This window comes from Vulpes lagopus, chromosome 4, assembly GCF_018345385.1.
Source record: "Vulpes lagopus strain Blue_001 chromosome 4, ASM1834538v1, whole genome shotgun sequence".
NCBI lineage: Eukaryota > Metazoa > Chordata > Mammalia > Carnivora > Canidae > Vulpes > Vulpes lagopus.
In genome coordinates, this window is record NC_054827.1 from 93,339,126 (window position 1) to 93,353,714 (window position 14,589).

General features: G+C 35.7%; 1 protein-coding gene across 1 annotated transcript in view; it reads left to right on the forward strand.

Annotated features, from left to right (window-relative positions):
* The first annotated feature begins 1,413 nt into the window (after window positions 1-1,413).
* The window catches only part of LOC121488826 (olfactory receptor 11H6-like), a 55,508-nt gene continuing 42,332 nt past the window's right edge, over window positions 1,414-14,589 (forward strand). Inside the window, exons 1-2 of the mRNA XM_041751107.1 lie at window positions 1,414-1,594; window positions 1,694-1,828. Of these exons, the coding sequence (XP_041607041.1) occupies window positions 1,414-1,594; window positions 1,694-1,828 (316 nt within the window). The remainder of the gene's footprint in view (window positions 1,595-1,693; window positions 1,829-14,589) is intronic.

The following is a 14,589-nucleotide window of genomic DNA, read 5'->3' on the forward strand; positions in this document are numbered from 1 at the left end:
TTTCTTTCTGTAGATTCAAGTTTTGAGTCTGTATTATATTACTTTCATATGAAATACTTCCTTACACATTTTTTTTAAACTGGGAAATGGATTTTTAAGTTTTTATCTTAGACAGTCTTTCTCCTTTATATCTGAAGGATTTTCTCATTGGGTATAGAATTTTAGGTCTGTAGTTTCTTTTTCTTTTTTTCCTCAGCAAATTAAAGATATTATTCTATTATTTCCTTGCTTGCATGGTTTCTTATGAACACTTTTCTGTTTTTCCATTCTTCTTATCCTTATTTCTTTTATAGATGCCCTCCTTTCACTTTTCTGGCTGCCTTCATGCTTTTCTCTTTGTCTTTGATCTTAAGAACTTTGAATATGATACATCTATGTGCAGTATATTTTGTTATTTGTCCTGGTTGGTATTCTTGGAACTTTGTAGATCTCTGGTTTGGTGTTTGTCACTTATTCTGGAAAACTTTTAGCGACCCAGGAGCCTTATTTATCAAAGTTACCTGCAAACCTATCTGTAACTCATCTGAGATTTCAATTACACGTGTGTTGTACTGTTTGATATTGTCTCACAGTTATTGGATATTCTGCTCTCTCTTTTAAAAATGTCTCTTTGCACTTCATTTTCAATAGTTTATATTGATTTTTTTCATGTTCATTCATGCCTATAGTTTTGGCGAGATGTGGGAAGTATGCTAATGAGAATATCAAAGGCATTCTTCATCTAGGCTACTGTATTGAATTCTAGCATTTCAATGTTTTTTCTTAGAGTTCCCATTTTACTCCTAAAATTAAATTTGTGATCTTCCATGTTATTTTTTAATTTCCATTACAGCCATTGACATGTTATTTAAAGTTACTTTAAAGTCTCTCCCAAGGGGGGGGGCCTGGGAGCACAGTCAGTTAGGCCTCTGACTCTTAGTTTCAGATCAGGTCCTGATATCAGGATTGGGAGATGGAGCCTTGTGTCAGGCTCAGCGCTCAGAGTGGAGCCTGCTTAAGATGCTCTCTTTCCTTCTGCCTTTCCCCCGCTATGTGCTTTCTCTAAAATAAGTAAAATCTTTTAAATAAATAAACAGCAAATGAATGCTCTACTAGAAAGTTACAGATAAGTTGAAAAAATAGTAAAAAAAGAGTTTCCTTAAAAATCCTGTTTGTCATAATGTTAATGTTTTACATAATCATGGAACCATTATCAAGAATGGAAAATTAAATAGTATCTTGACTATACTTTATGGCTAAAAGCAAAAGGTCATACCCAAGTGTTGTAATCCAGTAGGGAAAAGTGTTCTTCACAATTTCATTTTTAATTCAAAAATATTTGATTCATACTTTTTTCATTATTGTGGAGCTCTAAACACATTTAATAGTTTTTGACCAGTGGTTTACTTAGTACCAGATAAACATTTTACAAGTATGAAGGGACTGTTGTCCATGGCTCAGAAGCTCAAGGGGACCCTATCCATCACCAACAGTGATGAACGGTCGACTCCTGAGAAGCCAGATTTCATGCTGCACTTAAGCTGTACCTGGTACTTGGTCACAATGCTCTGCTACAATAAGACCTTTGCCAACTTGCTGCAACTTGTAGACCTGAGTGAGCATAAGCTCAATCAAGGTTGATGGCATTAGTATGTCCTTCTAGAATCTTCTTGCAAAGGTCTGTTTTCATCTCCATTTTTTCATGGTGGAGTAGACTTCTGCATCTGCATGTACAGCTGCTCCATCCAGGGCCACCGTGCCTGCCTCTTGGTGAAGGGGAAAAGCCCCTATCTGTTGATGGGAATGCAGCGACCAGACTCTGCTGAGCAACTTTCTGGAGGAGATGAAAGTGAGGCTGGCCAAGTGCTGAGCCTGGCCTACACCCCCTTGGGGACAGGGTGCCTGACCTGGGCCCACCATGGCCCACCATTCAGATGGCAAAGTGAAACGTTGCATTGGCTTATCTTTTCTTTTTACTTTGACTCTTTCCACCCGCTTTGGCAGGAAGCCCTGATGCAGCCCCCAACCAGCAGGGGCTCTAGTACTAGGCCGGCTGCCTGAGGAGCAAGCATAACCACTGTCCAGGCTGAGGGCACTTAGTGGACAGCACAGGGTGGTGTGTCTGTCTTCTGTGAGGCCACCTGAGTCCCACAGGTACCCCAGATACCCTGCCTGGGGGACCTGCTCACCACAGAGACATTCCCCTTCACTCTCACAGCCGTGGGTCAGGACACCTGATGGCCAAAGGGTAATGCAGGATGCTGTCCATTGTGTTCTCTGCATCCCACCTGTGTTTTCATGCACTGGGTGAAGGTTGCCACCCAGGGTGGGGGGCCAGTCGAGATCCCTAATGGAGCAGGACCTGAGCCTTGTTGGTTTACATTTTTTTCTCCTGTTCAGTGAAATGTGTCTTAATTGGCATTGTTTGGTGAGTGGAGAGACCGTTTGGGATTCCAGGTCCTTCCTATGGCTGATTGCTCCATGGGGATTGTCCCACGTTGCTCCCACAGCTTCCAGGTAGGCCCAGCCCTGGGGTGGCCCTCGACCCTGGAATGCACCTCACGTGCTGGGCAAGCGGACTCCAGACCACTCCCATAAGATGCTCTTCCTCAAAGATTATGGTCCTCAATAACGCAGTAACTTCTTTTTCATGAACCCTGTCACTTTAGCATGTAATCTATTAGAGAATCCTGTGCAGTGATTCCAGAACCTCAAAAATGTATGATTATATAAGGATTGATTTGCTATCAACAATTCTGGATAAAAGAGAGAGAGAGATGTTACACTGTTCTAATGATTTTATGTCAAGATGCTTGTAATAAGCTTGTAAAGCAAACAAACAAATATGAGGGAACTGTCAATGAGCTTTTCTAGTTTTTGACTATTTTCAGAGAATGTTATCTGCATGATATGTATTTCTAATTGTGATGAATCTAACTTGATTGCCTAATTTATGTTGGTTTGTTTGTTTTGTAATCATTCCTCATGTGCTGAAGAAGAAACTATTCTTTTGTTTTGGGGATACACACACATTATACATGTGCCATTTATATATGTCTAATTATATATCAATCTTGTTACTTGCACTTTTTACATTTTTTTGATTTCTTGTCTCCTTTATTTTTAAAATATCTAATGAGATACGTGATCATCTATTATGATGGTGAACTTGGCAATTTGTTCCTTTTATTTTTTTTTAATTTGTTCCTTTTAATATGCTTTCTATATAGAAGCTATTTTATTAATTAATTACAGTTTAAGAATAGTTTCATTTAGTTCTAAATTTCATTTTTATCAAGATAAGAATATTTCTATTTAATAATGTTCTTATTACATTGGCATCTTTATTTATGCATTTTATTTTTTATTTAATTTTTAGATTAAAAAATAGTTATTTAAGAGAGAGAAAATGCACAGGGAGGAGTGTGGGGAGGGGCAGAGGGAGAAGCAGACTCCCTGAGGAACGGGGAACCCAATATGATGCTCGATCCCAGGGCCCCTGAGATCGTGACGCCAGCTGAAGGCAGACACTTAACCAATTGAGCCACCCAGGTGCCCCCTTATCTATGCATTTTAACTAAATCTGAAGTTGAAAAAATGTTTTATACAGCCCTCAGAAAGGTAGGAGAGTTCCATAGCTCTTCATCTTTGCCAATACTTATTTATCTTCTTGCTATTAGCCAGTCTACTCTGTGGAAAGTGAGATTACATAATGATTTTAACTTTAATTTCCATACTAATAATGTCAAATTAGTATGTTTCCATGAACTCATTGGCCATTAGTGGTCAAATAAATGCATGTTCTTTCGTTCATTTTTTTGGTGATATGTTTGCCTTTTAATTTTTAAGTTATAGTCAGGATAAAAGTCTCGTGTCAAGATGTATGAATCATAGATATTTTCTCTTAACCCATATTTTGCCTTTTCATATTAAACATGTTGTCCTTTGAAGAACACATATTTTAGATTTTGATGAAGTCAAATTTATCATTTAAAAAAATAATTAGTGTTTCTTTTGTCCTTTCCCAGGGATCCTTGCCTTCTCCATGTTTTCAAAGATATGCTGTGTTTTCTTCTATATGTTTAATAGTTTTGGTTTTCTGTTTAGGTCTGTGATCCCCTTTAAGTCAATTAGGGTGCATAGTATATGGTGGGATCCAGGGCATTTTATTTGTTTTTTATGGCTAATTGTTCCTGCACTAGTTGTTTAAAAGAATTCTCTTTGTCCAGTGAATTCATCCTTGGCAAAAATCAATAAATCATACATGTGCAGTCTTTCTGAACTCTCTTTTCTGCTGCTCTGATGTACTCTTATGCCAATACAACAGTTTTCTGATTGCTGTGGTGTTATACTAAGTCTTGAAACAAGTGTAATTCCTCAAACTTTTTCTTTAAAATAATTATTTTGACTATTCTGTATTCTTTGGCTTTTCATGAAAATAATAGAATCAGCTTTTCAACTTTTACAAGACTGGAATTTTAATTCAAATGGGATTAACTTTATAGTTCACTTTGGGGGAACTCAATATCTTAATAATCATAATTCATTAGCATAGTAAATCTATTTATTTAGGCTTTCTATAATTTCAACAAAGCAGATTTCAGTGCATGTTTTGGTAAATTTACTGTAGGCTTTTAAATCTTTCAATGCTCTACTAGATGGTATTTTTAGTGCTGTTATTCAGTTGTTCGTTGCTTATAGCAAAAATGCATGCTGTAATAAAATTAAATGAGTATCTTGCAATCTTGGTAACTTAGAAATTTTCTTTTTTTGTATATACCTTGAAATTCTAAAACATTTTGTGTTGAGATAGAATATACATATAATAAAATTCACCAATTGTAAACATACAATTTAATGGGTTATGGTAGATGTATACATTCATTAAACCATCATTAAATCAATGTGGGGGGCACCTAGGTGGCTCGGTCAGTTGAGCGTCGGACTCTTGGTTTCAGCTGAGGTTATGTCTCAGGATGCTGGGATCAAATCCCATGTTGGGCTCTGCACTCAGTGGGAAGTCTGCTTAAAGGTCCTGCCCCTGTCCCTCTGTCCCTACCTCCTTCTCAAAAAAATAAATAAATCATCAAATCATGATATAAGGGTGCCTGGGTGGCTCAGTCAGTTAAGCATCTGCCTTTGACTCAGGTCATAATCTTTGGATCCCTGCTCAGAGGGGAGATCTCCTTCTCCCTCTCCCTCTCCCTCTACCCTCCTCCCTGCTCATGCTCCTTCTTCCTCTTTCTCTCTCTCCCAAAAAAATCTTAAAAAAATAAAAAACCAAATCATGATAGAGAATACATCCATATTCCAAAAAGATTTTCATACACCTTCACAATCAACCCCCTATTTCATCCTTCGCCTCTACAAACCACTAACAGCTCTGTCATTATAAATTTTCTAGAACTGCATACAAATGGAATCATATGATATTTTTTGTAATAACATCTTTCTCTTAGCATAATGCTTTGGAGATTTTTTTATGTTAATAAAATGTTAATATCAGCAGCTTGCTTTTTTCATTGCTAAGTAGTATTTTATTACATAGATGTACTGTGACTTGTTTATCCACTTATTGAATTATTGAATCTGAATTTGATTTACTTTCTTTAACGTTTAAAGAAAAACCTGATATGAACAATTGTATGCATAACTTTGCAGTGGCATATATTTTCATTTCCTTTAATAAAATATTTGGGATGAGATTACTGATTTAGTATGTATTTTTTTAATGATACTCCACACTGGTTATATATTTGCTTTACCACCATCAATATGTGAAATTTCAAGTTGCTCCAAATCCTTATCAACACTTGGTATTCTCAGTGTTTTTAACTTTAGTCATTCTAGTGGATATGTATGGACTTAACTAACATTACCCTGGTGATTTGTGATGTTAGGGATCTTTTCATTTGATTGTTTAACATTCATATATCTTGTCTGGCAATGTTTCTGTTAAAGTTTTAGTTTATTGGCTTTTTTTTTGTTTGTTTTGGTTTTGATTTTGCTTTTTTGTTTTGTTTTGTTTTGCTTTGTCTTTTTTTTGCCTTTATTCTTTGAATTGTAAAAGTTCTTTTTAATATGTTGTAGATAGCTTTTAATAGATAAATGTTTTTCGAATTTTTTCTCCCAACCCATTGCTAGCCTTCTTCTCTTACCTCCCAGCTTTTGGCAACTACCAAATGATACTTTCTATTTCTATGGTTTTAGTTTTTTTTTTTTAAGATTTTATTTATTTATTCATGATAGATGCAGAGAGAAGCAGAGAAACAGGCAGAGGGAGAAGCAGGCTCCCTGCAGGGAACCGGAGGTGGGACTTGGTCCCGAGACTCTGGGATCACACCCTGGGCCCAAGGGAGTTGCTCAACTGCTGAGCCACTCAGGCGTCCCTATCTCTATGGTTTTGACAATTTTAACTACTTCATGTGAGTGGAATCCTACAGGATTTGTCTTTCTGTCTGGTGACTGCTTATGTCACTTAGCAAAATGCCTTCCAAGTTAATGTATTTTGTAACATGTCAAAATTTCCTTCCTTTTTGAGACTGAATAATATTCCGTTGTATGTATGTATCATATCTTGCTTATCCATTCCTCCAGTGATATGCACTTTGATTGCTTCCACGTTTTAACTATTGTGAATTATGTTGCTAGGAACATATATGTACAAATATAACCTTGAGATCCTGCTTTTATTTATTTTTTTAATTATTATTTTTTATTACAGTTCAATTTGCCAACATATAGCATAACACCCAGTGTTCATCGTGCCAAGTGCCCCCTTCAGTGCCCAGACCCAGTCATCCTAACCCCCCGCCCACCTCCCATTCCACTACCCCTTGTTCATTTCTCAGTTAGGTGTCTCTCATGTTCTGTCACCCTCACTGATATTTTCACTCATTTTCTCTTCTTCCCCTCTATTCCCTTTCACTAATTTTTATATTCCCCAAATGAATGAGACCATATAATATTTGTCCTTTTCCAATTGGCTTATTTCACTCAGCATAATACCCTTGTCTATGGCCATACCACCCTGAACGTGCCCGATCTCGTCTGAGATCCTGCATTAAAGTTTTTGAGGATATACCTAGAAGTGGATCATATGGTAGTTCTATTTTTATTTTTTTAAGAACCCAGTATACAGATCTTCCTCTACTTATGTTGGGGTTACATTCTGATAAACCTGTCATAAGTTGAAAATAACAGAAGATGAAAATGCATTTAATATACTTAATCTACTGAATATCATAGCTTAGCCCAGCCTACCTTAAGTGTGCTCAGAAGATTTAGCCTGATTGGTCATAATAATAGAACACAGAGCCTATTTTAAAATAAAGTGTTGAATATCTCATGTAACTTATTGAATATTGTACTGAAAGTGAAAATCAGAATGGTTGTCTGGGTACAGTACTGATGTAATGGTATTGATGGATTACCTTTAGGATCGTGTGGCTGACTGGGAGCAGCAGCTCCCTGCTATTGCCCAGCGTCAGGAGAGAGTATCATACCACGTTGCCCTCACCTGGGAAAAGATGTACATTTAAAGTACAGTTTTTGCTGAATGCGTATTGTTGTTGCATGGTGGCAAACTCAAAACATAGTAAGTTGAACCATCATAAATTGAGGAACATCTGTGTATACTGTTTTCCACAGCTGTACAACCTTACATTCCCATCAAAAGTGTACAAGGTTCCAATTTCTCCACATCCTCACAAACACTTCCTTTCTTTTAAAAAAATAATCATAATGGCTGTGATGGGATATCTCAGTAGGGTTGATATATTTCTCCCTAAAGATTAGTGCTACTGAGTATCTTTTCATGTGATTCTCATTTGTATATTATCATTTGTATATGTCTATGAACTCCTTTGCCCATTTTTGAGGCATGTTTTATGCTTTTTGAATGTTGTTGAATTTTAGGAGTTCCCTATATAATCTGAGTACTAATCACTTATCAGATATGTAATTTGTTTATTTTATTTTATTTTTAAAAAATTTTTTATTATTATTTATTTATGATAGTCATACAGAGAGAGAGAGAGAGAGAGAGAGAGAGAGAGGCAGAGACACAGGCAGAGGGAGAAGCAGGCTCCATGCACCTGGAGCCCGACGTGGGATTCGATCCCAGGTCTCCAGGATCGCGCCCTGGGCCAAAGGCAGGTGCCAAACCGCCGCGCCACCCAGGGATCCCCCAATTTGTTTATTTTAATATTTTATTTATTTATTCATGAAAGACACACAGAGAGAAAGAAAGGTAGAGACACAGGCAGAGGGAGAAGGAGGCTCCATGCAGGGAGCCTGACGTGGGACTCGATCCTGGGACCCCAGGATCAGGCCCTGGGCTGAAGGCAGCGCTAAACCACTGAGCCACCAGGCTGCCCTGTAATTTGAAAATATATTCAGCCACTTGGGGAACTGCCTTTTTTATTCTGCTGATAATGCCTTTTGAAGCAAAAGATTTTAAAATTTTTATAAAGGTCATTTTGCCTATATTTTCTTTAGCTCTCCATGCTTTTGGTATCATATCAGTAAATATCAATAAATCATTGACAAATTCAATGTACCTTTAGCTTCATCTCAGTTATCTTGAATTTTTTCCCCAGTATAATTTATTGTAAAAACATTCAGTTAATTTTTTTCTTTTTTTAAATTCTCACATTGATTCATGGATTTTTAGATGTTATTAACTCCAACTATTTTGAGATTTTCTGGATGTATTATTGCTGAGAATTTCTAATTGAATTACTACTTTCCTATTGGGAATTGAATCAAGAAATAGTGTGAAGAAGTAAACTATGGCAATTATTGAAGATGCACTTAAAATAATATGCCTTAGCATTATGCAGTAATGCTAACTTAGAAAGTAGGATTGTGAAATTAAAATGAATAATTTAAAAGAATTAATGAATCTCTTATTTTAGATGTTTGTTTTATTTCCTCTAAAATATGATAGGTATCTGATGTTTTAAGTTCAATATAGCTCATCCTGGGAACAGTAAATGGTGTGTGCATTGTTTGCCTGGTGTTTGCCTCTTTAAAAGAGTCTGTGACAAAATAAAATAAAATAAAATAAAATAAAATAAAATAAAATAAAATAAAATAATAAAATAAAATGAAAATAAAAGAGTGTGACATAAGGATGGAATTCTTATGGATTTTCAATAAGAAATATCTGCAATGTAAAATGATAAGCCCATGTGCACACTTCTTTTTTGTCCCAATTACTACTAGAATCCAACTCCATTTATTCCAGATTCCTAATTTTTCCACAATACTTTATCTACATTTAGATTAGCTATTAGATAAGAGAAAAATAATTCTGGATAACTAGATTCCCACCTCCCTGAGGGGGGAATTTCCTCAGGAAATTGGGGAATTTATGGGGAAATTTCCTGTTTGTTTTCTTGTTTATTTATTGTCTCATCTTAATTATGAGAGAGGACAAAATCCCTTTAAGGTACCCTTTTCACCTGAAGTGTTTAATGTACCTTCTGGGGTTTATAGTCAAAAGAAATTTACATCTTTGGAGCAGCAAACCCCAGAGATCAATCAGAAACTCACATAGCACTCCTCTATTGTTGCCATTAATCATCTTTGTCCTTGGTGAATATTTACGTGAATATTTTTAATTCAAGATGAAGTCATCCTCAGAATAGCATGTTTGAAGCCAGCTCTGATGGTTTCTGAATAGCATGATTCCCACTGGATGTCTAAAATAATACTCCATTTTCACAGTTAAGTGTACCAGTTAGAGGGATACCCACGAGAGGAAGATTGATGCCTTTAAGAAGTTTAATGAGAAGATGGGACCCCACTGGTTTCAAGATACAATTGTGGTGCCTTCCCTCCCCACCCAGCCCTGCCTCTGCCCCTGGCAACCACCAGGCTACTCTGTTTCCATGAGCTCAGTTTCCTCAGATCCCACATACAAGTGAGGGCATGTCTGAGTGCAACCTAATGAATGGCTCTGAGCCAAAACCTCTCAGATAAACTGAAATTCAAAAAACATGGGAATTGTGAAGTAATCAATGTTTATTATTGTTGTAAGTTTTGAGTTAATTTGTGACATGATAATAAATAATTATAATCAATAGATTGCTGAGAGTTTTTATAAAGAATGACTGTGAAATACAAACTCTTTATATTTACCTAATGAAAAGATCACATGATTTTCCATGTTTTAATCTCTTCAAATAGTAAATTACATTGACTGGTTTTCTAATGTCAAATTTGATCATTATATGTCATCATTTTCATGCATTACTGAATTATTTCTTCTAATACCGAATTTGAGGTTTTTACGATATTCAATAATAAAATTGGTAATATCCCTTCCTACTAGAGAATTTATTGCAATTAGGTGTCAATAGTGATTCAATTATACAATAATTTTGGAATATTAGCATCTCTTCTATTATTTACACACAAAAACAGTTTGTGAAAGACTTGATTGTGTGTATGTATTTGTTTTCAATTGTTTGGTAGAATTTTCTGGTGAAGACATCTGGTTCTATAATTTGAAGGGGAAGTCTTTAGACTACTGATATATTGTTTTTTTTTTTTCTTAAAGACTTATTTATTTATTTATTTATTTATTTATTTATTTATGAGAGAGAGAGCAAGAGCACAGGAAGGAAGGGGCAGGGATCCCTGGGTGGTGCAGCAGTTTGGCGCCTGCGTTTGGCCCAAGGAGCGATCCTGGAGCCCCAGGATCGAGTCCCACGTCAGGCTCCCGGTGCATGGAGCCTGCTTCTCCCTCTGCCTGTGTCTCTGCCTCTCTCTCTCTCTCTCTCTCTCTCTCTCTCTCTGTGTGACTATCATAAATAAATAGAAATTGAAAAAAAAAGGAAGAGGCAGAAGGAGAGGGAGAAACACCTCCCCGCCAAGCAGGGAGCCCAGCACCGGGCTTGATTCCAGGACCCTGGGGTCATGACTCAAGCCAAAGGCAGATGCTTAACTGACTGAACCACCTTATTCATTCTTTAAAAATTGTTTGTCTGATACAGTTATCTATTTCTTCTGGAGTCAGCCTCAGAAAATTATATTTTTTCCCTCAGGTTTTTAAAATTTTATTCATCTACATTATTATGTTTATTTGATGTTTATTCTTCTTTTACTGGATTACCTGAGGGGAGATACCTCTTATTTATTATTTATTTTTGTAATGTATTATTCATCATGCTTTTTAGAATATTATTCAGTTAATTTTCTGAGTATATCTTGACGGAGTACTGCCAAATTTTAATTCTTTTCAAAGAATCGCTGTTGGCTCCACTAATACGCTCCTCTGCACATTTCATTAATCTCTGATGTTTTCTTTGTAGGTTATTTCCTTCCGTTTTCATTTGGTTTAATTTGCTAGTTTTTTTTTTAATTCTAGGGATGAATAGTTCATTATTTTTTGGTGTTATTAAAAATAATACTCAATTGCACTTTAATTAGAAATTTTATGAATTCTGGATTACTTTTTGACAAATCAATAGTCAGGAAGAATAATGGCTCCCCAAAGATGTCCATACTCTAATACTAAAAATCTGTGAATATGTTACCTTATATGGAAAAAAGCAATCTTGTAGGTATAAAAATGCTAGAGACTTTAAGCTGGAGAGATTATTCTGAGCAATCTGAGTTAGCTCAATCTAATCATGTAAATCCTTAGAAATGACTCTTGGAATGCTACTCTTGCTACTCGTGATCTCAGGTTCATGAGTTCAAATCCCAGGTTGGGAGTTTACTTAAAAAAATAAAGCATGTATGTCAACTATACTCAAATTAAAAAAAAAGTAAAAGCTATATCCCTCACTTTAAAGCACATGAATAGTATTTTACACACCTTTGGTGTTTACATAATTTTCACATTTACACAGCACTTTCAGATGAGTTTAATTTGTGTTTGTCATCCTCTAAGAGATTGATATTCTCTGAATTAGGTCATACATTAAAATCTGAAATTGAAATCTTTTTAAAAAGTTTTTATTTATTTATTTATTCATGAGAGACACACACAGAGAGAGGCAGAGACACAGGCAGAGGGAGAAGCAGGCTCCTTGCAGGGAGCCTGACATGGGACTTGATCCCAGGACTCCAGGATCACGCCCTGGGCTGAAGGCAGATGGTCAACCGCTGAGCCACCCATGAGTCCCTGAAATTGAAATCTATGTATCAAATCCTAGACAAAAGTAAGGTCATATTTTAACTTTATTCAAGAGGTACTAGACACTCTTTCTTGCTCACATATCTTCATTCTTCACACTTTCAAAATTAATTTCATCAAATGAGAATTACTATGTAATCTTTTTGAAATGGGAATCTGTGTCTAACTTTCAAACTGCTACTTAGCACAGTGCCTGCTGCTTCATAGGTGAAAAAATATATATATATAGAAAAAAATCATTGATTTGTTTTCAGGCAAATCCAAAAATCATTGATTTGTTTTCAGGAAAGTTACTGGAAAAATTTTGGTCAAAATAGTATGATGAACTATCCACAAGATGGCAGTAATATATACTCAGGGAAAGCATTGTACAATGTGACTTTAGAAATTGGTAAGAAGTTAAACTATTGTAAAGTGGCATTTGGACACATACAATGAGCTTACATAGTGTATTTTACCTGAATTTTGTTTGTGTTGAGACAGTGTTACTCATTTAGGAACAGATAATTTAGAAATAATTCCATTGAAATTCACCATATGGTTGAACAAACTGATTTTCAGTTTTCTCATTGAGATTATTTATTTATTTATTTATTTATTTATAATTTTTAAAGATGGGCTCCTGGGCGGCTCAGTGGGTTAAGCATCCAATTCTTGACTTTGGCTCAGGTCATGATCTTAGGGTCATGCTCAGCATGGTGCCCCTCCCTTTTTCTCTCCCTTTCTGTCTGTCAAAGAAATAAATAAATCATTAACATATAATAAGATGTGGTCTATTTATACAATGGAATATTATTCACCCATCAGAAAAAATGAATACCTACCATTTACATTGACGTGGATGGAACTGGAGAGTATTATGCTGAGTGAAGTAAGTCAATCAAAGAAAGACAACTATCATATATGGTTTCACCCATATGTGGAATATAAGAAATAGTGAAAGGGATGATAAAAGAAGGGGGGAAACTAAGTGGGAAAAATTAGAGAGGAAGAAAAGCATGAGAGACTCCTAACTCTGGGAAACAAAGGGTTGCAGAAGGGGAGATAGGTGGGAGGATAGGATAACTGAGTGGGGGGCATTAAGGAGGGCATGTGATGAGATGAGCACTGGGTGTTATACTATATTTGGCAAATTGAATTTAAATAATATTAAATTTAAAACTAAATAAATAACATTTTAGAAAAACAACAAAAGCCTGATGCATGAATTTAGCAATGCACCATTTTCCACTGATTACCTTAACCAACTTATAGCTATCTCCTTTATGTGATGCATAGTTATTTATTTGGTACAGGTATGAATTAAGATAGATCAAATACAAGACAAATATCATATGATTTCAGTCATATGTGGAATTTAAGAAACAAACAAAATGAACATAGGGGAATGGAAAGAACAATAAAATAAGACAAAATCAGAGAGGGAGAGAGACCAGTGTGCCCAATAGACCCACCACAAATTTTCTATTATTGAGAAATACTATTAATACTTAATATTAAATATTAAATATTATTGAGAATATTATTGAGAAATATTGAATTGCAGTTATTATAACGTAAGAAAATATAAACAGTTCCATGAAAATTCTATATTCTCCCCTATGAGATAAAAGGATTGTTTAATTAACAGTAGTTCCTTCTAATGTCCCTGGGATAATTTCCCCAAGGCCAGTCACATTTTAAATATTACCATTAAAATATATCAACCATTGAGTGCCAATGTAAAGTAGGTTAGTCTGCCTAAGGTATTTACTTAATTCTTTTTTAAAATATTTTACGTATTTACTTGAGAGAGAGAGAGAGAGAGAGAGAGAGAGAGAGAGAGAGAGAGAAGCAGACTCCCTTTTGAACAGAGAGCCCTACATGGTGCTTCACTACAGGAAGTTTGGAAGGACTTCAAACACGTGGAGGTTAAGGACCATCTTGCTAAAAGATGAAAGGGTCAACCAGGTAGTGAAAGAAGAATTAAAAAGATTCATGGAAACTACTGAGAATGAAGATACAACCGTTCAAAATCTTTGGGATACAGCAAAAGCAGTCCTGAGGGGGAAATACATTGCAATACAAGCATCCATTCAAAAACTGGAAAGAACTCAAATACAAAAGCTAACCTTCCACCTAAAGGAGCTAGAGAAAAAACAGCAAATAGATCCTTCACCCAGCAGAAGAAGAGACTTAAAGATGCGAGCAGAACTCAACAAAATCGAGACCAGAAGAATTGTGGAACAGATAAAAAAAAACCAGGAGTTGGTTCTTTGAAAAAATTAGTAGGATAAACCATTAGCCAGCCTTATTAATTATTAAAAAGAAGAGAGAGAAGACTCAAATTAAAAAAATCATGGATGAGAAAGGAGAGATCACTACCAACACCAAGGAAATACAAACGATTTTAAAAAACATATTATGAAGAGATATACACCAATAAATTAGGCAATCTGGAAGAAATGGATGTATTTCTG